Consider the following 27,549-nt stretch of genomic DNA (forward strand, 5'->3'; position numbering starts at 1 on the left):
CTCCTGGAAGCCCTGCAAAGCTCTAGTGATAGAAAATTGTTGTTGGGTAGGGTAATTAGTATTCTTGATGACAAATGTATGGAATAAAAGATTATAGCAATAGTGAACCTCTCAATAAAGAACTGATAGAGCAACACATAGGTGACAAGCTATCAAGATTTTTCAGATACTGTATTAACTGATTTGAGGGTGCACAAAGAAATGTCCCCTGAGACAAGAGAGTGTGGTCTTGGCTCTTTAGGTGGCCCATCCTTTCATCCCCTTGAAATCCTTCAAGACCCACCATATGCGAGTCCCTCCCTCCCAAAAGGTTTTGCCTCTGGTTTTCTGATCATCTTCTTGGCAAAGGAATATTTCTCAAATTATGATTATCCAGGATGGATAATACTCAGAATGTTTGTTCAATACAAAGAGGAACAACTCCCTCCTAACATTTGGAAATTATGCTTCTGTTGGTGAAGCCCAAAATGGCACTTATCCTTTTAGCGGCCATGTGATACTGTGACTCATATTCAGCTTGTAATCCACCCCAGTTCCAGGAACTTTTTCATGCACACACCACGCATACAAATTGTGCATTTAACTTCTTTTTCCTAGTGAGTAATATGCATTTGTCTCAATAAAACTAGAAGGCCATTTTTCTAACTGATAAAGATTGCTTTCAACTTTGTTTCAGTCTTCTGGAATATTAATTAATGCCATCCCAATTTGTGTCAGCTCAAATTTGGTAAGTGTTATAAACGTGCCCCTTCATCCACAAAATTGATGAAAACACAGGACCAAACTGGATTCCCATACTTCTCACTTGTTTGATGGTTATCATTAATAAGTACTTTTTAAAAATTATTTTCAAACTATTGTGAATGAACTTAATTGGCATGCCACCTGGATCTTGCTTGCTAATCAAAAGAGCACTTTTGTCAGCTGAAATCAAGATATTTTATGACTATAACATTCTTGCAATGTATTAAAGAAATTAAGGTTGCCAAAAAACAAAGCAAAAAAAGATTACCCAAGTTGTTCCTGACCAATCTCTGCTGAATTCTGTGGTTTGAAGTGCTGACTGATTTTAAGGCACCTATGAATCTCTTTGTGGTCTGCTCTAGCATCTTTCCATAATAGCTGTCTTCCAACATCTAAGGGGCTGTCACAAAGAAAACGGGGTTGCCCAAAGCACCTGAAGGCTTCTCTCTTTCAAGCAACCTAGACCTAAGGAGAAATTTCCTGACAGAATAATTAACCAATGGAACGGCTTCCCTCCAGAAGTTGTGGGTGCTCCATTACTGGATATTTTTAAGAAGAGACTGAACAGCCATTTGTCTGAAATGGTAAAGGGTTTCCTTAAGCAAGGGATCAGATTAGAAGACCTCCAAAGTCCTTTCCACTTCGGTATTCCAAACATCAGTATCAAGTTGATTGGCCTGTGGTTCCCTGTTTTCCTGCTCCGTTTTCCCCACTGCCTTTGAAGATAGCAGATTTCCCTCTGAAATCTCAAGTGTGACTCCTATCCCCTTTTTCTTTCCTGGTTTGGTCAGACACAATGAAACTTCCTCCTAGATCTTGGGGACAGGAGCAGCTTTGCCAATCTTCCAACTCATCAGTTTGTCCTCCCAAGCCTTTCAAGGCCCCTTTGTTATCCTCTGAAGGGGAACCCGGGATTCGGAAGAGAAGCCTGGGCTCTTTTTTCCACCTAGTAGGTCCCTCTTCCCTGCTGCCCCCAGGGATGGGCAGAAAAAATAGCTGCAATCCAAAGGAAGCCAAGCAATTGGGACTTTATGGGGATTGCTGCAGGGTACACAGAGCCACAAGACTACGCATGCAGGCATCTCAAGCCTCAGAGGGGTCCGGCTGGGCTCAGCCACGGGACTGGCTGACAGGGGCCGGAATGCGGATATCCTGGCCTCGTTCCAGGCGTCGCTCACAATCAATCAGGTAGTTCACACCATCGATCACCATCTGTACCAGCTCAACCTGCCAAGGACGGGAATACAAGCAAGGGTGGTAAGAGAGAGGGCTGAGCTGGAGCAGTTCAGACAGACCCTTGGCTCTAGTCAGCTGGCCCAGCCTGGATGTCCCGTTTGTTCGTGTGGTACTAAGCCATGCTGGCATCAACAAGCTCTGAAGGAGGAAGCACCCTGACCCAGCCCTGCTTGCCGTACACCTACCCTTTCCCAGGGCCCTTCCCCTATGCCTGCAATTGTCCGGATGACTCGAACAAGCACCACAAAAAGCAAGGGAAGGCAAAAGAGGACACTTGCACCTAGCCAGACCTGGGCGTTACCTCGGATTTGCCCAGGCGATCCAAGTTGGAAATGTCAAAGATGTTCCCTGTGGCAGCTGTGTCCACGCCCCCGGTGCCTCTCTTCTGCAACCGTAGATTCTCCAAGATCTTAGAAAGCCGGTGGTCCTAGATAGAGATGTAATGAGGGGGGGAAATGCAATGTTACATTGAAAGCTCAGTGGTGGGGGTGGGATAACAGAGCTTGGTGTGTTTTGTAGCTCTTGAGGTCAAAAGATGAGGGGAAAAAGCACTGATATTGGCTTACGCCAAGGAAAGGTGGCTTTCTGAATTCGACAGAAAGGACTTGGAGCAGTTGGGACATTTCTTGTCCTTACTTTGCTCAGCAGTGGCAGTTTGATGTGAACTCCGGCACGCAGGCCGGTGCCAAGGTTGGATGGGCACGTCAAGATGTAGCCCAGCCTTTCGTTCCACATGAACTCCCAGCCTCTCTCCTGGATCAGTCGCTCTACCTGGTTGTGGGAGGAAAGACAAAGTGTAAGTGGATCCATCTAAGCCAGTGCTCTGTGACCACCACCTCTCCAGTTTTGCCCACCTGCCTAACCCCATTTCCTTGGTGTGGAGCCCCTTCCCTTCAGCTTCTCTGGCAGCCTCTGATTCAGCCCCCTTGAGAAGGTCTCAGTGATGAAATGGGGAGACTCACTTCCTTCAAGCCCCGACAGAACCTCTCAAAGACTCTCTTCATGTTGCCTCCCTTCTCCATAGAGATGACACGAGTGTGGTCCTCCTCATTGATCCAGACCAGGAAGGTTTTCTCATGGTTGTGCCTGATCAGGAGTTAAGATGCTGATGAGGAGAGAGGAGGCTACCACCAACCGACCTGGCTGTGGTGAGACCTCCCTTCCCTCCCTGGGCAGCCTTTGGTCTTTACCAAGCAGTTTTAAACTGCTCTTAAAGTGGGAAGCTGCTATGGTGGGAAAGGCCCAGCCAACTCCATTCCCCCACTAATCCATGTTTTTTATTGCCAGAGGAAGTCACATCGCAGAGGACCTCTGCCCAGGAAAACACCTCTCCTGGGGCTGGAGCTGGCGTATCTGTCCAGCCTGGTCTGTCCCTATCAGAAGCATCCACAGAGACCTACCAGATTCCCCGGGCATCAGGCCAGTCGCGAGCCATGCCTGCTGCTGTCAGTAGAGGGGAGACAGGCTTGTCAAAAAGGAAGTGGTCCTAAAGGAGGAGGAGGAGGAGGAGAAGATGATGATTATCCCTGCTAGGATCTCTTTATGCTTCCCTTGAATTTCGTCCCAGGGCATAGCTGCTGCCTGCTGCCTAATGGGCTGAGGAAGCGGTGGTGATGGCTGGCAGCCGAGGGACCTTGCAGACAACAGGTGACCTGGGCCTGCAGGTACCATCAGCTTGGCCTGATCTTCTCTGCTCTCCTTCCTCATGGCTTCTTCTCTCAACCAAGGAGGGGCCGCTTAGGGCCCTGCCCCACCCGGCACACTCACCTCAATAAGCTGCTCCTGCTCCTTGTCCGTCATCTCACTGAGGCGGTAGTACTTGCCTGCCAGCTCCCCGGTCAGGCCGCTCAAGGCTTCTGCTGTGACTTTCTCCACCTCCCGCCGTTCTGCCCGGCTGCAGGCTGGAGGCAGGCTCAGGCCACGGATGCTGCGGCCAGTGCGGACCCGCGATGAAAGGACATAGCGCTCATCAAAGTGCCCCCCCTTGATCTGAGGAAGAAGAGACTGGTCACCTACAAGGAGATGAAGGGTGGGCTCCTCAGCCACACTCTTTGATCTCCCTCCTGTTGCCCTTGGCGGGCTGGCGGGCTCCCGTTGCTTTCAGGGCTTGGTCAGAAGCCAGCTCCCAGTTAAGATGCTGATGAGGAGACATCTTTAGCAGGGGAAGCAGGGGAAGAAGTTTGCCAGGCTGCATCCTGGCCTGGCTGGCATAGGAGCTCCTAAGGAGGAACCACAGTCATGTAAATGGGGGAAAGCACTTTGCACAGAGCACAAGCGTTTTCCATTAAGCTTCTTGTGCTCAGAACATGCGCCCATTGCTCACACTTCTTTTGCTTGGAAGTAGCCAGGAATGCTGAGGCAGTCAGGTCTAGTATGTCAATCTCTGGTTTTCTTCCTCCCAAAGGCCCCCTGAGTTCATCATTCTTTTTCTTTGTCTCTTCTTGCTCTTTAAAGCAGCTGTTTTCCCAAATGCTCTGCTCTAGGATGCAGTGCCCGCCCCTGCCCAACAAGGGTTGAGGCTGCTGTACGTAGGAGCCATAGATTCCTAGAGCTTGTAGTGCGGGATCGATGAGACTTGGCAAAAGGCCCTGGATTTAATTTCATTCAGTTTAATTGAATAGCCATTTATTTAAATGCCTTGTGCAAAGAGGAGCCCATCCCAGGCAGCTCTTAACCAAGCTGTGTCTCCTTGCAAAGTGTGACATACTCTGGGATCTGAGGCCCAGCCTTGGAGAAGCCTCCCCAGTCAGCCTGGCCTCAGCAGCCCCCAAAGGAGCTGGGGCTCCCTGTTCCTGAAATGCTGCCCTGTCCCGGCCTGTGACGGGGAGAAGTCAGGGAGGCAGGAAAAGGCAGGTTCTGTCCCCCTCCATGTCACAGAAGTTCCTTGGGTGACTTTGGGTCAGCCTTGCCCCCTAGCCCAGCCTACCTCACTAGGTTGTTGTTGGGGAATAGAAGGAGATTGTATTAGATATGCCACTACTACCTTGTGTTCCTGAAGGGGCACATAAGTGTACATCTAACCAATATTATTTGACAGGCTAGTCCCTGAAGTAACAGAGGCTGTGCTGGACAGGTGAGTTACTTGTGTGCAGAAGAGCAATTGGCAGTTTTGTCTTTTTAGAAAAAACGTTGTGACTTCCAGATCTCTTTGGATTTATGTGTTCAGTTTATGTCTATTGGAGTCTGAGATGAGCATTCACTGCTCAAAATGGGGCCACAGACGGCTGCACCAGCATTATCTTGAGTCAACAGTGGGGAATGCTCTAAAGTAGGGGTGTTAAAGGTGCTTAGATCTGGTCCTCGCAGCCGCCCTGGAAACAACAAAGGACCATTCCATGGTGCCTCTGCCAGTGAAAACTGAGCTTGGGAGGGATGCGTTTTCACTGTCAGAGGGTTGCAGGAGGCCATCCCAGCTGAAAATGGAGCTCAGGAGCCCATTTTCACTGGCAGAGCGCTTGGCCCACCACAGGCGCCCCTGACATGGAGTGACATCGAGCTGCCCACGCCCCCCTGGCCCCCCTGAGGTCAAACACAACCCTGATGCAGCCCTCAATGAAATTGAGTTTGACCCCCCTGCTCTAGAGGAACGAATCATCTGGACTCTGAATCCAGCCCTGAACATGGATGGCTCTGGCTTTGGCTGCTCTTGTAGATATCCTTTGCCAGGACCTGGGCAGGGGGAGTGTAACTGTCCTGGTTCTCTTATCCTCTTGGTGATCTTTGCTGGTAACCTTCTGGAACATCCAATTGGGTTATAGATTGGGGGCTCTAATCTGCAATGGTTCCAGTCCTTCCTCAGCAGTCAGCTCCAGACGTTGGCCTAATAGACCCTGCCTGGTAGAGTACCACAGATCTTTACTTCCCTTTACTTTTGAAGATCTACTTGAAGCCATTGGGGAGTTCTTTCAACAGTTCAGGGTTCAATATAATCAGTAGGCCAATTAAAATGAGCTATATGCCATGAGTCTGGGCCATGCTGGAGGTCACAGAAATCCTGCCCTGAAATCCTGGCTCTGGATGGGACAGAAAAGGTTAAAATTGAACCCAAGCAAAACAATACTATGGGTGGTAGACTAGGATTCTCTGCCTGCTCTAATGTTATCCCTTAATACATAGAGAGTCACTATGACTGGGGTGTGTATGTGTGTCCTCCTGGACTTGTAATCCAGCCTGAACATGGTAGAGGCCATGGTGCAACCCTACCTTGGTCAGGAAGACCTTGCCACAATGGCTCACACCCTTATCATGACCCATTTGACTAATGGCACAAGCTCTTCTCCAGGGATCCCCAAACCCTGGTCTGCGGATCTGTGTTAATCTGTACCACGCAAGTGGCAGTGAGTGCGCAAAACTCCATTTGTACATGCACATTATTAGGTTGTGCGCATGAAACCATCCCCTTCCCCATCACCACCTGCTGCCACTGCCAGTCCACCGAGCAGGAAAGGTTGGAGACTGCACTCTACTCTGATGTGCAAATGTTACTAACACCTGGCTTGGGAGCACATTGTACTGAGCTGTGGACCCCACACAAGTAGTTTAAAGGGCTGGTTCAACCTCTCAAGGTCTCTGGGCTGGCTGGCACTGGGTTTTCTGTAACCAGAGCAATGTACCTGAACTTTGTGGGAGAAGCAAGTCATAGATCCTCTTTCTGGAAAGTGAGGGGTTAAGGGCAGGTGCTGATGCTTTGGGGGGGGGGTTGCGGGGGGGGGGCAGTGCTGGTCCATTGGTTGAAAGTTAAATAGGCTCCTTCCCTGATGGGCTTCCATTAACATCTTACAGTTGAATTCTTTTTTAGAATGTTTAAGGACTTTGGTTTATTATTTATTGTTGCATTTCTGCTATTTTTAAATATAACCCTTCTTTCCCTTTCTTTCCATACATTCATTGTCAAGTTATATTATATATTTTGCTGTGCTGGCATTGCATCTTAGGAACAAATTTTCCAACAGTACATGCTCCCCATTTTGATATAATTTAGGAGATTCAAGACTTGTTTGGAGTGTACCCACACATTCCTTTTCTGGGTAGTTGTACATTAAAATCATTGCAGAGAGAAATGTGTGGATTGTGATACATTCTAAGACCAGTTTTGTGAATAAAGCTCTATTGAAGTTCCTTGCAGTCATGGCAGGCCCCTAGTTAGCATACCTTACGAGCTTCGAGATCTGTGGGATGCTTCATGGTGCGTGGATTGTAGCCGTTATGCCTCTCTTCAATTACAGGGTCAAACAGCTCTGCAAAAACCTGGAGTCATAAGAGGGCCATTGGTTAGCAATCATCTCAAGAAGCTCAAGGCTGGATAGGCAAGGAGGGTGGGCCTCTCAGCACTCACTCACTCACCTCATAGGATTCCTCATCTCCTGCCACCATGCCTACTGTCTTGATGAAGGGGTGTCCGGGATTGTCCACCCCAGTCTGGATGCACTGATCCAGGGTCCAGCCAGCAGGTGTGGCTTTGTCACAGAGCTGAGCGTAGATGGCCGGTGTCAGGTTGCTGGCCATGCAGTTGTTATGTTTGCGCAGATCAGGGTACTCGGCACTGTGGGAGATGGGCAGGGTGAAAATGACAAGAGAGCTCTGCCTTTTGGCCTGAACCATTCCCATCTTTTCTTCTCTATCCTTCAGGTTGAGCATTTGGACACTTGTTCTGTTCCTCTGCTTCTAGGATTCTCTGATGCCTTTGGAGCAGCACTGGCTCTTCCCTCCCTTGTCCCTGACAGGTAAACCCGGTAGCCTCCTATTTCTGCTAGGGAAACCTGACCCTTCGTCCCAGCCCAGAGTTAGGTCATCTTTAGCCATATTGGTGTTCAGTTAGTGTTTCCTCTCTTATTCCACACTGAGGCATACAGTATACACCAGTGGTACCCAACCTTTTTATCGCCGCGGCCCGCTGAGCGCGCGCAGGGGTAGGGGCACGGCCCAGGAGCTTTTGCGCACGGCCCATTGCGCACGGCCCAGGAGCCTTTGCGCTGCAGCGTTCATGTCCCCCGGCCGCTGCGCGGCCCGGTGCCAGGTACTCCACGGCCCGGCACCGGTCCGCGGACCGGGGGTTGGGGACCACTGGTATACACCTTTATGGCAGAGATTGGTAACACCAGCAGCAGAGGCAGGAGAGCGATCAACAAGAATGGGAACGATTAATGCACAGCCAATCTTGTTTCCATCCAAGGATGGGTGGAGAACCATTAAATTTTTTACTTCTCCGTCTTCTGTCAGCAGCCTTTTTGTTTTGGTGCCTTTGAGTCAGTGTTGACTCCTGAGGACTGCCTGGTCAAGTCCCTGCAGTTTTCTTGGCAAGACTTCAGAATTGGTATGTCGTTGCCTCCTGTTTCTTCCTAGGGCCAAGAAACAGGATTGTCTCAAAGTCATCCAATTGGCTTCGTTTCTAAGGTGGGACTAGAATTCACACTCGTCCAGTTTCTAGCCTAATGTCTTAACCATTACATCAAACTGGCTCCCATGCCCTTTTAATGACATAGTATTGCTGGCTATAGTGTTGGATACCCACTGCAGGTTGAATACCACAGGGGAAGGCACTAGGATCATTACAATTAATAGAAGTTTATTAATAAAGCTATTGCATCAGAGAGTTTCCCCCAGTCTGGATCCATCAGCTCCAGTAGCAGTAAGGAGAATTGCCATGGCATCTGCTTTGGTTCGTCTCTCCCCTGGGAGTTGCTTAGTTTAGGCCATTGGTTCTCAACCTTTTCTTCACCATGGACTCCCTTTAAATACCTTTTGTGGACACGGACCCCTCCACACAATCTTGAGTGAAGATTTAAGTCATAACATTTCTTCAAGCCTTCGCGGACTCCAGAAGTGGTATTCAGCAGGTTCTGACCAGTTCTGGAGAACCGGTAGCGGAAATTTTGAGTAGTTTGGAGAACCAGTAAATACCACCTCTGACTGGCCCCACCCCCATCTATTCTCTGCCTCCCAAGTCTCAGCTGATCGGGAGGAAATGGGGATTTTGCAGTAACCTTCCCCTGCCATGCCCTCCAAGCCACGCCCACAGAACCGGTAGTAAAAAAATTTGAATCCCACCACTGCGGACTCCCTGTGATGACATCACACTTACCCTGGGGTCTAGGGACCCTGGGTTGAGAACCATTGGTTTGGGCCAGTAGCAAGGGACATTTGCACGTTAATGAAGTTCAGCTACTTTGTTAAGTGCCAACTAGCAGGCAGAGGGTGCCTAGTTAAGGTAAAAGTGGAACAATTCTATTTAAAATATTTATTAGATTAGTACGCTGTTTGACTCCCAATGACTCACAAGTAAAAACATTAAAAAGATACCATCAGAAACAAAAATAAGAAATAGAGGCAGCAAATTGACTAAATTATCTCACTGGGGTCAGAGTGGGGGATTTGTTATTTTGCAGCTTGTACACTTCCCAGAGTGGCAAACAGGAGAAGCTGGCTGGTCTAAGCGGCCTGTGCTTAAATGTGGTTCAATCTCAGGTCACCTGGATTCCAGTTCTGCCAGGACTCTGCCTTAGTTCATAGTCTTGGGAAGGGCCACCTAGGAGGTAGCCTGTTTTCCTCTCTTCCTACTTCCTGGTGTAAGGTATCTCGGCTCTTGCCACTCAGAAGCTGGAGAATCATCTCTACTCTGCTGATTCACCCTGTCCTCTGTCAGGTGGACATCTCATTTCAACCTGGAGTAGTTAAGCAACTGTGATGACCCCAATTCACAATCCAGCAGCAGAGTAATGCTTGCATTAAGTTCCCTTCCTTAATCTTCTTAGGAAGCCGCTCTCTCTTGACCTTATTGTCAATTTAGAGGGCCCTTGAACTCTTCTAAGGTGTCTTGAGGAAGAGGTAGGGGCTGGTGGGGGTGCTAGAAGGGCTCTGTCTGTGCCCTCCCTTCAACCGGAACCACCACAGCGCACCAGTCTGGTAAGGCTCTTTCTCAGGAGAGAACAGCCTGCAGCTGGCTGGTCTCTCTAGCCGCAGACCAAAAGGTGGGCGGGGCTTGGGCTCCATTCCTCCTTTGCAGATAAGGAAGAGGGAGCTGCACCACAAGCCTGGGCTCACTTTGCACCTGCGACCCGTGCTTGGCCCCAGGACAGCCTGGCCCCTGCCTGTTTCGAAAGGGATTCTGGGGGGGCTCTGCTTTGCCCAGGGTTGGGGGATGCTTCCAGGGCCCTTCTTGGGAGGATAATCACCCCTAGATTAGTGCTGTTTTGTGGGATGGGGGAGACCCAGAGCCCGAAGGCCCGGAAGGAGCTGACACAGAGAGGGCTCCAGAGCATAAGCCGACTGCATTTCTCTTTAGCTGCGCTGGGGAGAGGAAGCAACTCCTGGGTGTCCTGGGAAGGCAGGAGTCCGGTTGGCGGCCCTGACCCCCCCCTTCTGGTGGTCGTTCAGACTCCCTCTTTCTGAACAAAGCAAACTCCCTCTTTCTCTTGGCCCGAAGGCCAAACCCAACGGCCTCAGTGTTGCGGCGCGGGAGAAAAGGGAGCGGCGCGCTCCTCAGTTCACGGAGGGTCCGAGAAGGGGACCTGGTTCCTCGAGGGGACCGCCGGCCTTCCGCCACGGCATCCCAGGCCCCGCGCTCCAGCTCCGAGGTGCCCTCCCGGGCGTCGCCGCCTCAAGGGCATCCCTAGTCGCCCCGGGAGCCCTACCTTGGCGGGTAGAGGCGCCGCTTGGACCTCTCCGAGGGGCCGACGGAGTCGCGGGAGAAGAGGAAGCCGGCGCCCAGAGAGCCGGCGGCGCCCACAGCGGCCAGGAGGGCGGCGGATCTCCGGGCGGAGAGGGCGCGGGCGAAGGTGCTGGACATGGTGCCGCCGCGGGGAGTCTGAGCAGCGAAGGCGCGAAGCAGGAAGGCGAGCCGCGGGCGGGCGAGGACTTCGCACAGCTAGGCGGGAGGAGACGCACCGCCAATGCAAGGCTCGCGGGGAGGGGAGCGCGGAGATTACGCCGCCCTAGCGCCGGCCCGGCCGGCCCAACCCAGCCCAGGGGCCTCGCCCGAAGCGCCGCGCGCGGCTGCGGCGCCCAGAGCGCGCTTCAGCACCGACCCCGGCCTGGACAGCGCCGGCCAGGGCAGGGCACCCCCCAGCACCAGCACCACCACCGGCCCGTAAGAGCGGGGGCGGCAGGCGACCTCCGATTGCTGCCACCCCCCGCCGGCCCTCGATCCCCGCAGCCCGGCGGCTATGTCCTGGGCTCAGCGCTCCTCCTCCTCCTCCTCCTCCTCCTCCAGCGCGGCTCCTGAGCGCGGCGGCAGTGTCGGAATCTGGCTGCTCTGGAGAAGGCTCTCCTCGTCCCCTTGGGCGAGGCTGGCTGGTACCTGCTGCCTTCATCCCCGCTCCCGGTTGGGCACCTTTTCACCCGCCCCGGGACATGCAGAGAAGAGAAGAGAGAAGCAAACAAACGAGCCCCTGGGCAGTTCCGCAATACTTTTTTTTTTAAAATTTGATTTATATGCCGCCCTTCTCCGAAGACTCAGGGCGGCTTACAATGTGCTCAGCAATAGCCTTCATCCTTTTGTATATTTATACAAAGTCAGCTTATTGCCCCCACAACTGGGTCCTCAATTTACCTACCTTAGAAAGGATGGAAGGCTGAGTCAACCTTGAGCCTTGGCGAGATTCGAACCCTGCAGTAATTGCAGGCAGCTGGTCTTAATAACCAGCTTAATAACAGGGTGCCTTAAACCCCTGTACTACCAAGGCTCTTTGAAGCTGAGCTGATCTAGTTTGTTCACCAAGATATTTCACGGGGATGAATGAAGCTTCTTTGTGCAATAAGATTCTCATCCAAGGTCCTCCCCCGACCTCCCCAAAACTGACCTCCCCAGGCAAGAGGATAAGCAAGAGGCTGCACTGAGAAATGCTGAGCAGATCCGCTGCTGCTCTGGCCAGACGCAGCGCCCCACCAGGCACTGTTCTCTGCAGACCCCTCCTTCTTCTGGTGCATAGGGACCCCAAGGACTCCCCAGCGGCTGAAGGGCGCTGCACGGGGAACCTTTGGGTGGCTGCCTTGGGATGCAGGCAGGTATTTTTCAGTTGACGAGCCTCAGGCTGGGCACAGCCTGTTCCGGGCTTTTGTCTGGTCGACTGTCCCCCTCCCCGTGGGAAAAGAAGACTTTGACTGGTCAATCAGGGTAGTGTAGCCCATCTCTCGCCCCCTCCTGCATATTTGGCATGTCGGATTTCTCCTCTACCAGTTTGCTAGCAAGGGAGACAGAGAGCAACACCCTCGGAAAGGTGTTCGGCTGCACAGCCGCACTGCCTCCCTCGGAGCTCCCAGAGACTTGTTGATGGTCCACGGTCCATCAGGGTCCGAGGGGAGTTGCTAAAAAAACTGGGTGTGAACAAGCTCCCTTTAGCCAGTGGGGGAAGGGACAAGATGGAGAGCAATGTGACAGCCTCCACCCCAGGACACTGATGATAGGTTCCCCTTCTCTTCTTCCCTTATCAGGGACTCTCCATCATCAATAAAGGAGAATATTTGTAGCACTGAGTTGAAATGAGGGGTGGATCCTTGGGGCTCTCTGAGCTTGGTTGTTTTCTTGCAGTGCTGATGATGTTGCCTGGTTTGGCTCATGAAACATTTGCAAGAAAACAACCAAGCACAGAGAGCCCCAAGGGCCCCTTATTCTCCATCATTCTTATTCCCCACCTGCGCTTGCATTTCCTCTGGACACTGGTCACCCTCTTTGCAACTGCCCGCCCGCCCGCCCGCCCCCTCCCAGCACCGGTGATGCACAAGGTCTCCCTCCAATTTCAGTCTTCCCAAAGTAGTCAACGTTTTTCTTAGAGATGGAGAGGCAGAGGGGATGGAGAGAATGCAAACCCGAGTGGGAGAGCCGACGCCATGAAAGACACGAGAAACATTCCATCGCGGTCATAAAGCACCCGAGATTAGAGCAATGGGCCCAAAGGAATGAGACGGCTCTCTAGCCGGTGCAATTCCTGGCCCGGGAAGACCTCTTGGAGCCGGCGGGGCGGGGCTGGCTGCCACCTAGAGGACCAGGAGGCGGGGCCTCCGCTGGACTTGCTTGCCCCCGCGCGGGCAGGTGTGTCAAGGTGACCGCTGCCAGCTGCGCCCGCCGGCCTTTGGATTCCTGCGCAAGCCCAACTGGGCTCGGAGCTACCCCGCCCCCGCCTGGCTCCTGCCCCGGCTTGAACCAGCCCGCTCCCCGACGCTCTCTGCCCCGGAGGGGGCGGGCGGGGACGGAGGAGGGCGGAGCCTCGGCCGAGCCAAGCGCCTCCCCGCCCGGCGGCCGCTCTGGCAGGCGGGGCTGGCGCGTCCGGGAGGCCGGCCCGCCTGCCCGCTGGTGCCCGGCCCGAGCGCGAGCGCTTCCGGGTGGCTCCCGCGGCCCCGCCGGCCGAAGGCGCGCCGTCCTGGCAGGCTGCGAAGATCGGGAGGACAGGCCGGGCGCCGCTCGGTCCTCTTCCGCCTCCGGAGGCCGCCCGCAGCCCGAAGGATGCGGCAGTGTAAGGCTCCGGCGGGCGGGCGGGCGGGCGGGCGGGGCTGCTTGGGCGGCCGCTGGTGACGCCGGCCTGCTCGTTGCAGAGCGGGATGGTTGGCTGCGCGCTCTGGCATGTCGTCCTGGACGGCCGAGCTGAAGGAGGGCGCTTCCGCGGCTAAGTTCTTCCTGGGCTGTCGAGATGAGGAGCTGGATTTCCCGGGCGCAGAGCTGAAGATGGACGAGCTGCCCTTCTTTGAGGCTGAGGAGGAGGAGGAGGAGGAGGAGGAGGAGGAGGAAGAGTCGGTAAAGGGGCTTCTTGCTGCCGCCTGCCTCGGAAGGAGCCTTGCTGGCTTTGAGGCGGAGGGAAGTCCGCGCCCAGGGAAGTGGGCTGGAAGTCCCCTGGAGGGCATCACGGGGGTGGAGGTGGGGAACTGCCCGGTGTTCCCTCTTGTGCTTCTGGGGGCTTCTAGCAGGGAAGCTGGAAGCCTGGCGGGACCCCTTCCTCTTCTCTTGGAAGTCCTCCTTAGTTCTGGCCTGCGCGGGTTTCTGTGCCCCCCCACCCCGTTTTGCTTTTGTGCCTGACTTTAAGGAAGAGCCTCGTGTTGTCAGACCACCCACTGCCCAAGGTGACGCTGCTGCTGCTGCGGCTCTCTTGCAGCCTCCAGAACGGCAGATTGTGGTTGGCATTTGCGCCATGACCAAAAAGTCCAAATCCAAGCCCATGACCCAAATCCTGGAGCGGCTGTGCAAGTTTGAATACATTGCGGTGGTGATCATGGGGGAAGATGTCATCCTGAACGAGCCGGTGGAGAAGTGGCCGGCCTGCGACTGCCTCATCTCCTTCCACTCCAAAGGTTGGCCAGCTGGCGTCCCGGCTCCTCTTCTGCCTGGGTGCTCAGCTGGTGGTCAACATGTTTTCCTCCCCGAATCTTCCAGGGTTCCCTCTGGACAAAGCCGTTGCTTATGCCAAGCTCCGCAACCCTTTTCTGATTAACGACCTTGATATGCAATATTACATCCAGGACAGGTAGGGTTGTGGAGGTGAATACACTTGCTGGGGTATTATGGGCTGCATGGTACGTTGTGCCTCCAACAGCGGGCTGAATCTGCACCAGATCTTTGGGTCATTTTGGGTGGAAGTGGCTTAGAAGCCGGAATTTGCTTAACTGGGCTACCACCACCAGCAGGGAAGGGCAAGGCAGACTGGAGAGAAGTAAAATCCCTCGCTTATCTCTGGTCCGAATGTGGCCAAGTTGAGGTGTGCTTTGGCCAACTGGGAGGGGGGGCATCAGTCGTGTCCCCTCAGCCAGAGACTCCTGCCTGTGTTTCCATCCTCTGTAGGCGGGAGGTGTACCGGATCCTGCAGGAGGAAGGAGTAGACCTGCCTCGTTATGCGGTGCTCAACCGGGACCCTGATCGCCCAGAGGGTGAGTGGGGGGCAAGCAGGGCTGAGCCTCCTCCCTGGCCCACTTTGGAGGCAAGGCAAGGGGATCAGTTGCCAGATAAGCAGGAAGGTGCCCCTTGGGCTGCCCTTAAACCCCCAGTGTAGACCAGGGCCTGAGAATGCGCAACGTGTGGCTGGATTTGTGCAACCTAGTTGGGGAGGGCTAAGAGGCATTGTGAAAACCTAGAAAATGGATGTTGTGCAGGGCCGTCTCCTTTGTTGCCCAGAGCATTTCCAGGAGAGCCTTGGCACTAGAGGAAGAGTGGCCTGAAGGATGCCCTGGGCCTCTGGCCGATGGCCTCAGGAAAGGAAGCAGCTTCTGTCTTGTGTGCAAAGAAGCACCAGGAGGGCTCAGAACTCGGCTTTGCAGGCTGATGTCTGCTAAAGAGCTGCTCTTTTCCTTGATTGATAAAGGAAAGTCTTTGTAACTCAAGGTTCAAATGAGGAGTCTTTGGTATTCTCTGAGCTTGGCGGGATTTTTGCAGACATTTCATTACTCAAACTAGGTAACATCATCAGTACTGGTCTAGACTAGCACTATGTTTTCCTTGATCCTCTGTTAGGCTACAGATTTCCCTCCACCCACTCACCACCAGTTAGTCCCCTTGCCTCATCTTCAGGTGTGCCCAATTCCTTTGAATGCTCTTGTTGCAGCAGGATGTGCCCCCTGTCCCCCTTAGTGCAGCCATTTTGCATAGTGGCTTTCCAGCCTTTCCCCCTCCCTGCCACTCAGAGCCAGACCCAGCCTCCTCCAAGGATGATCCTGGGTGTCTGGAGAAGCCTGGAGGCTCTGTAACTCCCCAAGAAAGGAAAGTTGGGGGGGGTCAGCTTCCTGTCTCTGAAGGCCCTGTGTGTTTGTGCAGAGTGCAGCCTGGTGGAGGGGGAAGACCAGGTGGAAGTCAATGGGGCCATTTTCCCCAAGCCCTTTGTGGAAAAGCCAGTCAGTGCTGAGGACCACAACGTCTACATCTACTACCCCTCTTCGGCTGGCGGGGGCAGCCAGCGCCTTTTCCGCAAGGTGAGAAGACCGTGGCTTTGGCTGGAGCACCATCTGTCTGATGAGAGGCATTCCCAATAGCAGTGTAACCTGGCTATCATCTCTATTTCAGGAGATTGTGTGAATAATGCTTTTTTACAGTTACAGCCAAAGCAGTAATCCCAAACCAAAGAGACAGGGCACAGTACAATCAATGTCAAATATTGAAGGGGCGATTCACTGGCACCAGGGTCTTCTAATTGGGGGTCTCCTGAAAGGTTGGGTCCCCTTTCAGGTGCCAGATTTGAGAAGTTAAGGTAATGTGCATTTCCAGAGTACTTTTCCTTCCTTTCAGTAAAGTGGAAATCTGAATTCCAGAAATTGGTTAAGATTTTGATTAAAGCAATTTTGATTTGGCTCCGCTGGAATGAAGGTACTGAGGTTATGTACATAGGAATGTACTTTTGTTTTATTGAACAACAGGAATAACTTCATCTTTTCCATTTTAAACACCATTGGTATGAAATAAGTAGTGGCATATGGCAAGGGTCCCCAACCTTTCCACCTTGGTGGCCTGGCCCAGCGTGGGGGGGAGGGTATGTGAGTGGTAGGCACACGTACGTGCACACAACTCATTTGGTGTGAGCGGCGGGTGCAGGCAGTCCCCATTCATGTGAATGGAGCTTCGTGCATAAGCAAAGGGTGCTTGCATGCACGCAAACCTCCACTTGTGCGAATGGAGACCCTTGAGCAGCGGGTGCTTGTGCTCACGTGCAAAGCTCCAATGACATAAATGGAACTTTGCACAGGAGTGCCCTCTGCTTGGGCAAGTGGAGTTTCATGCGTGAGCTAAAGTACCCACCACTAGTATGAGTGGAGCTTCGCACATCTGCTTGCCCACCGCTCTTGTGAGTGGAGCTTTATGCGTGTGCGCGCTTGCTCATTGCTTGCGCGAACCAGTTTGAAACAGGTAGTGGGCCACGGCCCAGGAGTTGGGGAATCCTGGCATAAGGAATCCATTACATTTTTGCCTCAAACCAGGAGACGTTCCTGGGCTTTTGTTACTCCTCCCTGTTCGTCTCAGGCCCTGCTGTCCAGGTGGAGGTGTCTTTTGCCTCTTTGTGTGAGGCATCAGTTGCTCCAGGGCTCGTGGCCCATCTTTTTTGAGGTGCAGCTTACTTCTCTAGCTGAGTTCCTGAACTGTTCCAGATTGGGAGCCGTAGCAGCGTCTACTCTCCAGAGAGCAGCGTACGGAAGACCGGATCGTATATTTATGAGGAGTTCATGCCTACAGATGGCACGGATGTCAAGGTAGGAAGGGGTGTTTGTGGGGAGAGGAGTTATCTGAGCTGGGCAGGCAGCCTGGTGGCCAAGGTCCCTTTGTTGGCAGCTCTGAGTGGGGTGACATTGCTGGTGTTCTTTCATTCAGGTCTACACGGTGGGTCCCGACTACGCACACGCCGAGGCACGGAAGTCCCCTGCTCTTGATGGGAAGGTGGAACGGGATAGCGAAGGAAAGGAGATCCGCTACCCAGTTATGTTAACAGCCATAGAGAAGCTGGTGGCCCGAAAAGTCTGTGTGGCCTTCAAGGTTAGTCTTTCCCTCTGACTTGTGGCCTCCTGGAGCCCTCCCTGAAGTTCTTAGCTCTTGTTGCTGAAGCCTGGAATGCCTGGATAGGTCTTGGGGCCACCCTCTCCTCCTCAAATGGAGTAAGTCAATGTTCTTGCCTGGCTCCAAAATCTCAGGCTGTAGGTGCTGCTTTGCATCTCCCTGCTAAAACTGTGTGACAGAGAAATGGGGGCTCTCTCTGTTGTGTTTGCCTCCTCCTGCAATCCCCTGGCCAGGGTGGCAGGGTGGGGCTGAGGGGCTCCTTCTATTGGTAGAGTGCCTCAAAGAGCTCTGTGTCTCGTGTCACCCTTTGCAGCAGACAGTGTGCGGCTTTGACTTACTGCGGGCCAACGGCCAGTCCTTCGTCTGTGATGTCAACGGCTTCAGTTTTGTGAAGAACTCTATGAAGTACTATGATGACTGTGCCAAGCTCCTTGGGTGTGTGGTGCTTCAGTTGATCGTCCCCTCCTGGAAGGGGAGGAGGAGGGGACCAGAGCACGAATGGTCTGAATCCAGTCTGCCACGGGCTGGTGGCCCTATTGCAAAACTGGGAGAGGTGGTTTCCAACCAGTCTCCCCTCTCCCTGCCAGGAACATCATCATGCGTGAAATGGCTCCCCAGTTCCAGATCCCCTGGTCCATCCCCACGGAAGCAGAAGACATCCCCATTGTGCCCACCACTTCAGGGACAATGTTAGTGTTGGCTGTGCCGGCCATGCTTCCCTTTCTGTTCACCACTTGTGATGATGGCTCCTGAGGTTGGCCTGTCAGTAGGAGACACAATCTTTTTCAGAAAGACCACGTAGGTTTGGGGTCCTATTTATGATATTGTTGGATTTTCTGATAACAACAAGATGCGGAGTTGCTAATGCGCAGGAGCTTCTGGAAGTGTTCGTAACAAAAACAGATCAGGTGAAATGCTGCTCTTCCCTCTTCTTCTTCTAAGACTTTGGAGGGGTCCCTTTTGGGCTGAAGGCCCACAGCAGCTCCTGGAGTTCAGCTGAAATCAGTGCCCAAGTTCTGAGGCTCGGCTATAGGAGGTTCAGGGAAGCCAAGGGGGAGGCCAGGCCAACATGGCCGGAGAGCCCAGGGCAGGATGTTCCAGCTGTTCTCTTTCCCTGCATGTTGCTGATAGTGAAGAAAAATGGAGCAATATTTTCTGGGGCTGTGGCAACAGTGATTGCAAATGTAGGTGGCGTTTGGTCATCAGAATCTTGAAAAAGACAAAGGGTTTTGTAAAAGCTTAAATGTTCTATAAAAATTTAAATTTGAGATTTTATAGCTCTAATATTCTAAATTTCATCATCATCATCATCATCTTAGTCATTGTCTATCCACTGCAGGATGAAGGCCTCTTCCACATGTTTCCAACCAATACAGTCCTGAGCTTCCTTTTGCCACTTGGGCTCACAATCCTTGCTGATGTCATAGTTCCATCTTGTTTTAGGTCTCTTTTGTGGGCGCTTTTTATCAAGTGGGATCCATTCTATAACTGCCTTGGTCCACCTGCCCTCAGTTCTTCTTGCTATGTGACCAGCCCATTTCCACTGCAATTCTTTGACTCTCCTGACGGCATATATGCTTGTGTTTGTTCTCTAATCCATGTGCAGGTCTTTCTGTCTTGTGATACCGAGCATGTATCTTCCCATGGCTCTTCGCGCCACTCTTAGCTTTTGTATTATTGTGAGGTGAGTGTCTGTGTTTTACTGGCATATGTTAGAGCAGGTAGCACACTGCTCACACTGCTCTTGTATGTGTCTTTGGAGCTCTTATGGGTCTTGTGAGAAGAGAATATCTTCATCTGCAAATCTTAAGTGATTTAAATAGGCGCCATTGATTTTTATTCCATCTTCTGCCCAGCCTGGTTTGTGAAATACTTTTTCAAGGCAGGCTGAGAAAAGGATAGGTTGTGTCGCCTTATCATACACCTTGTTCTATGTCAATTTCCACTTTAAGATCATTAAGGCAAATTGTCACCAATGTTTTTTCATATATTGATTGTAAAAAGTTTATGTAAGCAGTGTCTACACCTTGGCTGAACAATGCATTAATTATTGCTTGCTGGAATGCTGAGTCATATGCCTTTTTGTAGTCTATGAAAGCCACGCACAGAGGCCTGGTGTACCTTTCAATGACTTGATGAACAACCTGGATGTGATCCATCGTGCTGTAGCCACTTCTGAAGTCTGCCTGCTCCTTTGGCTGTGCATCATTTAATGTTCTCAACATTTTTTTTGCTATTATCTTGGTGAAACCCTTGTAGATGACTGAGAGAAGGCTTATTCGGTGATAGATCTTTAAATCATCTTAGGCTCCTTTCTTGTGTATAAGAATCACTTCAGCATTGGGTATTTTTTCTTCTCTGAGGCATCTTGAGTATAGTTTTGCTAATATCTTGTGTGAACTGTGATCACCAGCTTTTAGCATTTCAACCGTAACACAATCATTTCCTGAAGCTTCGCCATTTTTCATTGATTTTATGGCACTTGATAGTTCCTCCAGTAAGATATCTGGCATTTCCTCTTTTGTGAGTCACTTTTCAATGATCTTGATCTTTGTATAGCTCTGAATAGAATTTTCCAATTATTTCTAACATTTCCTGTCTTGTTCTACACTTAGAGCCATCTTCACATTTCTAAACTAAGAAAGATGAATTAGCACCTCAAGCTCTGGATTAAAATAAAGTCTTTGCCTGGTTTTAATTAAGGCAGCGCTCCTTGGCAGCTTCTCAGTCTTGGGACCCTTGCTGGTGCTGTGCAGAAGGCTGCTTCTCTGTTACCTCTAAAGCCTTGGCTCAGGGAATCTTTCTTGCAGGCTGATTAGCTTGCTTCCAATTAGAGATCCACTTAGGATGCACACATGGATCTTGCATTCTCTGCCACGGTTGTGTGGTTTTCAGAGCTCAGGAGAGAGAAGAGTAGTCCACGCAAGGCTTTTCCTTCATGCGTGGATAGCATTATGAGAGGAGAGTCCTTTCGGCTTTGGCTTCCCAGGATCCGGGGCTGAGATGTCCTGGTCAGAGTAGGCCTTGGGATCTCCTAGGCATTGGCCATTGTAGGAAGGAAGGAGGGGTGGGGGGGCATCCTATGAGCTCAAGCATTTCTCTTGCAGGATGGAGCTACGGTGTGTGATTGCAGTTATAAGGCATGGTGATCGGACCCCCAAACAGAAGATGAAGATGGAAGTGAAGCATCCCAGGTATGGTGGAGTCCCTGGGTGTCTTGGAGCCAGGGCTTCTTCTGCAGGACAAAAAGGTTCCAGGACAAAATGAGCTCCCAAGAAAGAGCATGCATAATTGTAGCAAACAACCACTAATGTCAGTAACCTGCTTTGCTTCTGCTTCTGCTGTTGCCAGATTCTTTGTTCTGTTTGAAAAATACGAGGGCTACAAAACTGGGAAGCTGAAGCTGAAAAAGCCAGAGCAGCTTCAGGTGAGTTTGGGGCTCCCTTTGGTCCTAGAGGAGCCATGCCGGTGAAGCTCTCGCCCTCCATTGGTCAGTCTTGTGTCTGTCTTACTGGATGGGGGGCTCCTGGGGGGCCAAGAGATGCGGCTAAGGAGCCTGTGCCTTTGATTCCTAGAGCCCTTGAGCCCACAGACCTGAGCAAGCCTTTGCCCCGACAGGAGGTGCTGGACATTGCTCGGCTGCTGGTGCAGGAGCAGGGTGCTCTCGGGGATGCGGTGGCCGAGGAACAGAAGTCGAAACTGGAGCAACTCAAGACTGTGTTAGAAATGTGAGCAGGGACTTATCTCCATGGCCCCTCTGCCCCCCCAACCTCTGGGAGAGTAAGATCAACCTTGCAAGCAACTCTTGCACTTTCTTGCATGTCCCCAGAAAGAATGGACTCCCTCTGACTGGGGCACTTCCTCCTACACCACAACAGAACCCTGGGCAGGAGGGAGGCAGTTGGATGCCCTTGCAGCTTCTCCAGTTGTGGTGGGTAAAGCCAGAGGTTTCATGCCCAGAACAGTGGCCCTTTGTTATTCTGGCAGGTACGGGCACTTCTCTGGAATCAACCGCAAAGTGCAACTGACCTACCTGCCACATGGGCACCTGAAGGCATCCAATGAGGAGGAAGGCAGGTATTGGGGTCTTGTAGTGGGGGGAGGGCATGAAGGCAGCCGTGGGGAAAGATGGGGGTTGCAGGAGAGCCCTGCCAATTTCATAGGATGAAGACCCTGATTGCATGCACGTATCTATAGACACAAGGAGGGGCATTCTGCGTGATGGGCAAATGGGGTACACTGTCAGCATTCCAGAAAACCCCCCAACTCCAAGTAAAAACTCTGAAGCAAGGAGAAAACTGAGAATGTAAGCTGAGAAAGCTTCAGTTGAAATGCCAACCCTTGTAAAAAAGTGGAGCTACTGCTCCCCACCCCACTGCACTTGCCAAACAATCCCCACTTAGGGGAAAAGTGCCAATGGGGGGTGGGCAGAACTGAGGTTATTTTTGTGCAGCTTCCAGGCCTCAGAGGCCCCTAGCAACCTTCTCTCCTCCCCTCATCCGGTTTCACCAGTTCTTGCCTCTCTGCTCTGCTCTGGAGGTTGAAGAGTGGGTGGTAGGTCTTCATTCAAGAGCTGTGGTGGCACAGTGGTTAGAATGCAATATTGCAGGCTACTTCTGCTGACTGCCAACTGCCAGAAGGTTGGCAGTTTAAGTCTCACTGGCTCAAGGTTGATTCAGCCTTCCATCTTTCTGAGGTGGGTAAAATGAGGACCCAGATTGTTGGGGGCAAGAGGCTGTAAACCACTCAGAGAATACCGTGAAGCACCGTGAAGTGGTATATACTGCAAGTCTAAGCGCTATTGCCATTCCGCCCCAGCCCTGGCAGGAGATGACTCTCGTTCTCTCTGTGTGCAGATCTCAAGGAAGCCTCCCCGTCTTTGCTGTTGGTGCTGAAGTGGGGGGGCGAGCTGACTCCTGCCGGCCGAGTGCAAGCGGAGGAGCTGGGCCGAGCCTTCCGCTGCATGTATCCAGGGGGCCAAGGTGAGCCTGGGCTTTGCTTGCTGGCTCTAGGGGAAGGCAGAGGCTGCAGCTGACAGCATCTTGGTAGCCACCTCCAAGGTGGGGTCCTTTGGAAAGGAAACCCCCTTCAGAAGGAGGAAGAGCATCCTTTGGCCTCTGCATCTGCACCAAAAGGATCTTCTGGGCTGGTTGGTGGAATTGGATTGCAGCACTTTGTTGATCTTAAGGGCTCTAATCGGGGTTGCCTTGGAAGCCCCATCCAGCCTCCATGGTCCTGGGCAGCAGGCCAACTTCTGAGTACTCAAAACTTCTCATCAGGCAAGATGGCCTTATGGGTGAAACTGACCTTTCCTGATCAAGTGGTCTTAAGAATTCAGAAGTTTATTGAACACTTTTGTGAATGGAGTAGATCTTTGATGTTCTGTGTAGTTGGCTCCCTCTGAGGGTTCAGCTGCACCTTTTGGGGTCAGTCCTGCTTGTCCTCAAGATTTCGCTCCTGAGCCTCCCATTAGAAGCTGTGATTTGGCATCCTGCTTCCTGATCTTCCAGTCATTGGATGGCCATGATGGTTCTGCATGGGCAGCAGGAAGCAAACAGCAAGCTCTGAACTCCTGGCCTCTCCCATCTAAAGCTGCCTCAGCCCACATTCTCTTCTCCCAACAACACCTTTGGCAGTTCCCCACTTCCCTATCATGCATGTGGTCTCTGGGCCAGATCCTTCTCCCTTGCACTCTTAACTGCTTTGTGCCCCCATCCCTGTTGTGAGCTGGGGGAGATATCATCTTCCTCTCCCTCCCAAGCCAAAATACAGAAGGTCCATTGAACCAGGCACCTTCAGGCCTTCTTGACACAACAGGTACCCAGTTCTCCTTTTTGGTTGAACTGCAAGAGGATGGCATGGACACCTGTAGGTCATTGGAGGGGGCTGCTGCTGTGAGCCAGGCTGGTCTTCTGTGCTTTGGAGTGGGGCTCCAGTGACAGCAGGTGGCTCCTCTGGGTCTGAGCCCCATGCCTGCAGCACAGCTGCTGGTCTCAAAGCAGGAAAGAACCCCACAATCTTCCTGGAACAGCCAGCCAGAAAACAGCAGAAGGCAGAGGGAAGAATGATGGTGATTGGAAACTGGGCACGTGGGCCATGAGCTTCTTTGGTGCTCGTGAGAAGGACTTTTGGGCGTGTGCTGTGAAGTTTTGGGCTGGTTTTGACAGGAAGAGAATTTAGGGCTTCTCCAGTTGGATGTTTGTAGCTCTTCTTATCCATCCTGCCTCCTTTTTATCTGATTGGAGTCGCTGTCTCTTCCAATACTCTGACCTGCAGCTCTGGCAACTCTGCCCGCTCAGTGGATTTTCTGCCCTTTGAAGAGGGCACTGCGAAAATAAAATGCCCACACTTCTGGAATGGCCACAGAGTTTCTCTTTCCTGCCCAGGAGACTATGCTGGTTTTCCAGGCTGTGGCCTCCTTCGACTGCACAGCACCTACCGCCACGATCTCAAGATCTACGCCTCCGATGAGGGCAGAGTCCAGATGACGGCAGCAGCATTTGCAAAGGTTCCTGGGAGGGGGAGTTCCAGTCAGGCCAGCAGGAGCTGGAGGAGGGCTTGGGTCCCTTCCTCACCCTCAGGGTCCTCCCAGCACTTGCCTGACTAGAGCAGGGGCCCTCTTTTGCAGGGTGGGGTGGGGGGAGGCTAAAGCCATGTCTTCCCACAGGGCCTACTTGCTCTGGAGGGAGAGCTGACGCCCATCCTAGTGCAAATGGTGAAGAGTGCCAACATGAATGGCCTGCTGGATAGTGACAGTGACTCCCTCAGCAGCTGCCAGCACCGGGTGAAGGCTCGTCTGCGGGAAATCATGCAGAAAGATGTCTCGTTCTGCGCAGAGGACTATGAGAAGGTGATGGAGGTGCATTTCTTTGGCCTTGAGAAAGGCTTTTGTAGGCACCCCAATTCCAGCAAAATGGCTGAAAGATCCCAAACTTTAGTAGCAGTAGAAAGGCATGCCAAAGGTTGTTCTATCGGGCTGCTATGGCCTTTTGCTGCTGCTCTGGCTGAAGGGAAGCTCTCTGAATAGGACAGCTCCAAGGCCTTTGTGCTTTGTGGCAACTGGGCATGGCAGCTCTGTTCTGTGGCCGACGTTTTAGTCTCTCTGTGGAGGCACAAAGGAGCACTAGCTGCTAGAGGAATTGTTGGAAGTGCCCCTGCCAAGACCTTCCCAAGGTTGCTGTTCAAAGAATTGCAAAGATCTTTTGCAAAGAAAGGGCTCTGGCAGGCAAGGGACCTTGGCCTGATCTGGTTCATCCACTCTCAAGTTGAAGATGAGGAGCTTAGGGTGGTGGTGAAGGCTGCAGCCTTTTTCCTAAACCCTGGCTGGTCACAGCTATAAAGCTTCAGGAGGCCCAACTTAACCAGATAAGTCCAGCACTGAGAGGGCCTGGAGTCTGAGGGCTGGACTGCGGTCACCCAGCTCCAGAAACCCTTTCCCTGGGCAAGATGCCCACTCAGCCACGTGGAAGAAACCATATTCCTTAAATGCATTATCGTATAGAACAGGGGTGTCAAACTCGATTTCATTTTTTTTTTTTTTTGGTAAACAAGTTTTATTAGAATTTTTCTTTCATCATACATACATATGATACATACATCTTTTTATCATGCATATTTTATTTTATAAACATATTTTATGATCTTATACATTTTATACATAATAATCTTTATAATCTATTCTAATCTTCCCATTTTTTCCATATTAATCTCTTATATATAATCCTTTATCACAAATTAATCATTTTTCACCATATCCTATTATTTCAGCTTCTGCCATGTTGTTCCCATTTTACATCATATCTCTGTTTCCAATTTCAGCCATCATATCCTCTTTTCATATTTTCTTTATCTTATCTTATTTTCTTAATATGTAAACAATATTACTAATCACTCTTCATTCATAATCTCTTACATAACATCAATTAATTATCTTATTTCTCCACTGCTAGATTTATTTAAACTCGATTTCATTGAGGGCCACATCAAGGTTGCGTTTGACCTTGGGGGTCTGGGGTGGGCATGGCCAGCCTGATGTCACTCCTGTCGGGGGTGCCTGTGGCGGCCCAAGCGCTCTGCCAGCGAAAACTGGCTCCTGAGCTATGTTTTTGGCTGCAAAGACCTCCAGCAACCCTCTGCCAGAGAAAACGGAGCTCGGGAGGATCACACGTAGCCCTCCCGAGCTCCATTTTCGCTGGCAGAGGCACTGCGGGCTGGTCCTTCACCGTTTCCATGGTGGCCAGATCTAAGCACCCCGTGGCCAGATCCAGCCCCCAGGCCTTGAGTTTGACACCCCCGGTATAAAAGTAGACTTGATTGCTCTGTTTCTTATCTTTGCTGGGAGAGAGAGCTGTAGAGTGTTACCATGTGGATTTTCTTGCAACACTGGACACGAGGTAATTCTGGGGCAGCATAATGTGTTGGGAATTACATGGTGGCCCTTTCCTGCCTGCTGGACTTCAATGGGAGATGTCCCATTGTCCCATGGCTCAAGGTGGACATTGGTGTCCCTCTGTGCTGTCCAGTTGTGTGCAAAACTCTGGAATGGTGCTTCGCTAAATCCTCTTGCTTCTGGCCAGTCAGCCAAGGCAGCTTCTTCCTCAGGCATCTGCAGGGCTGTCTCAGCAGGTGGCAGCAGTAGCCTTGCCTGATGAACATGGTCAGGCTTGGACTGACTTTGATGGGAGATTTCCAGGCTGTGCCGAAAAAGCTTTAAAGGTTTCCCCTGTCTAGTTGTTTCCAACTCAAGGGGGCAGAGCTCATCTCTGTTTCTTAGCCAAGGGAGTCAGCATTGTCCAGTGGTGCTTCTGTGATCATGTGGCCTGCATGAAAATATGAAACGCTGTTAGCTTCTCCCAAAAGCGGGTACCTGTTTATCTACTCACATTTGCAAGCTTTCAGACTGCTAAGGTGGCAGGAGCTGGGGTAAGTAACGGGCGCTCACCCTGTGATGTAGTGCTTGGGTCTTGAACCTGAGCTGCCAGCTTTCCAGCTGACAAGCCCAGCATCTCAACCGCTGAGGCCTCGCGCTGCCCCTAAACATGGAAATCAAACATCAATCCTAGCAGAAGGTCAAACTGCACAGAGTTGTACATTAAGCCACTAGAAAATCGAACTTAACATGAGGCCATCTTATTCTTGCCTTTTTGGAAATGAATCCTGCTTAATGTAATTTTACAAGGAGTATTTGTTCTATTGTTGGTGGTTTTATTGAAGGCTGCAGTTTTATACACAGCTTCTCTGGAGGAGAAGCCAGCCAGATCCAAAACCTCTTGCTAAAGCTCATTTTTCCAAGAAGAAAAAGAAGGCCTCCCTTAAGGAGGGAACGCTGTAAACTTTGCCATACTTTACTATCCCCCAGGGGTTTAGAGCCCTTTAAGAAAGAATCCATCCAGGGAGGTCTTGCAACAGGTTTCTAAGGAGTGATATCCCAGAATAAAGGTGGTTTTGGTTCACCTGGGGTCTAGCTCGACTGCACAAAATGGACAGCATTGCCAAACCTAAGCTTGTTGAAGAACTAACCATTCCTCTGCAAGGTTTCAACGTCTCCTGACATATTGCCTCCTTAATGGGTATTAAAGTATAAAAAAGGAAATCATTCTGATTACCCCAATATGGAGCCATCACGTGAATAGCGACAATTCAGAAAAAGGCATTCAGGAATGAGAACAGCTCTATAAAAGTATCAACAGCACTGGAGGGAGAGCACCACAGGAACTGTTAGGACTACATGTGATTCCTATAACATAATTCAATTTTCAACAAACCTGAGTTACTAAAAGCTTGGAGAGTTTACACAGGAGTTATGGATGTGTCATCTCTCTCTCTCTCTCTCTCTCTCTCTCTCTCTTTTTTTTGCTTATCTTAAAAACTGTCAGAAATGAACCTTTATCAAAAATAGGTTGGGCATCTCTTCACTGGCATCCAATTAGAATAATGTAATAAGGGCATATAAGTAGAAGTGTACTTACATGCAGTTCCTAAAGTTGACATAGGAGTAGCCTTTGTGAATGGCAATAGTTGCACATTTAATTAATGATTCTTGATTGAATCAATAGAATAGCTTGCCTACCAGAGTTGTGGGTGTTCCATCGCTGGATGTTTTCAAGAATAGACGG

General features: G+C 51.4%; 2 protein-coding genes across 2 annotated transcripts in view; one reads left to right on the top strand and one right to left on the bottom strand.

The window, feature by feature from the left end:
• Positions 1-1,797: 1,797 nt before the first annotated feature.
• CKMT1A (creatine kinase, mitochondrial 1A) lies at positions 1,798-10,765 on the bottom strand. Its single transcript, XM_070953281.1, has 9 exons — positions 10,611-10,765; positions 7,324-7,522; positions 7,132-7,227; positions 3,748-3,969; positions 3,381-3,466; positions 2,943-3,066; positions 2,617-2,751; positions 2,282-2,407; positions 1,798-1,971 (listed from the first exon to the last, which is right to left on the bottom strand). Exons 1-9 carry the CDS (start codon positions 10,763-10,765, stop codon positions 1,855-1,857), a joined length of 1,260 nt encoding a protein of 419 aa, XP_070809382.1. The 3' UTR covers positions 1,798-1,854.
• A 2,559-nt stretch (positions 10,766-13,324) lies between these two features.
• The window catches only part of PPIP5K1 (diphosphoinositol pentakisphosphate kinase 1), a 30,930-nt gene continuing 16,705 nt past the window's right edge, over positions 13,325-27,549 (top strand). Inside the window, 19 exon segments of the mRNA XM_070953864.1 lie at positions 13,325-13,427; positions 13,507-13,769; positions 13,772-13,824; positions 13,827-14,256; positions 14,339-14,429; positions 14,744-14,829; positions 15,710-15,864; positions 17,032-17,133; positions 17,252-17,413; positions 17,748-17,869; positions 18,022-18,123; positions 19,041-19,118; positions 20,542-20,628; positions 20,786-20,861; positions 21,053-21,162; positions 21,422-21,507; positions 22,291-22,416; positions 23,821-23,942; positions 24,102-24,284. Of these exon segments, the coding sequence (XP_070809965.1) occupies positions 13,535-13,769; positions 13,772-13,824; positions 13,827-14,256; positions 14,339-14,429; positions 14,744-14,829; positions 15,710-15,864; positions 17,032-17,133; positions 17,252-17,413; positions 17,748-17,869; positions 18,022-18,123; positions 19,041-19,118; positions 20,542-20,628; positions 20,786-20,861; positions 21,053-21,162; positions 21,422-21,507; positions 22,291-22,416; positions 23,821-23,942; positions 24,102-24,284 (2,406 nt within the window). The 5' untranslated portion in view covers positions 13,325-13,427; positions 13,507-13,534.

The sequence above is a fragment of the Pituophis catenifer genome, unplaced genomic scaffold, assembly GCF_029215685.1.
Source record: "Pituophis catenifer annectens isolate HBS135680 unplaced genomic scaffold, rPitCat1.0.hap2 SCAF_14, whole genome shotgun sequence".
Taxonomy (NCBI): domain Eukaryota; kingdom Metazoa; phylum Chordata; class Lepidosauria; order Squamata; family Colubridae; genus Pituophis; species Pituophis catenifer.

Excerpts from the sequence above, each read along its gene's own strand:
- CKMT1A (XM_070953281.1), bottom strand. The coding sequence starts at position 10,765 with ATGTCCAGCACCTTCGCCCGCGCCCTCTCCGCCCGGAGATCCGCCGCC. Across the intron at positions 7,523-10,610 it reads CGGCGCCTCTACCCGCCAAG|TGCCGAGTACCCTGATCTGC; the intron begins GTAGGGCTCCCG and ends CATCTCCCACAG. Across the intron at positions 3,067-3,380 it reads CCTGATGCCCGGGGAATCTG|GCACAACCATGAGAAAACCT; the intron begins GTAGGTCTCTGT and ends ACTCCTGATCAG.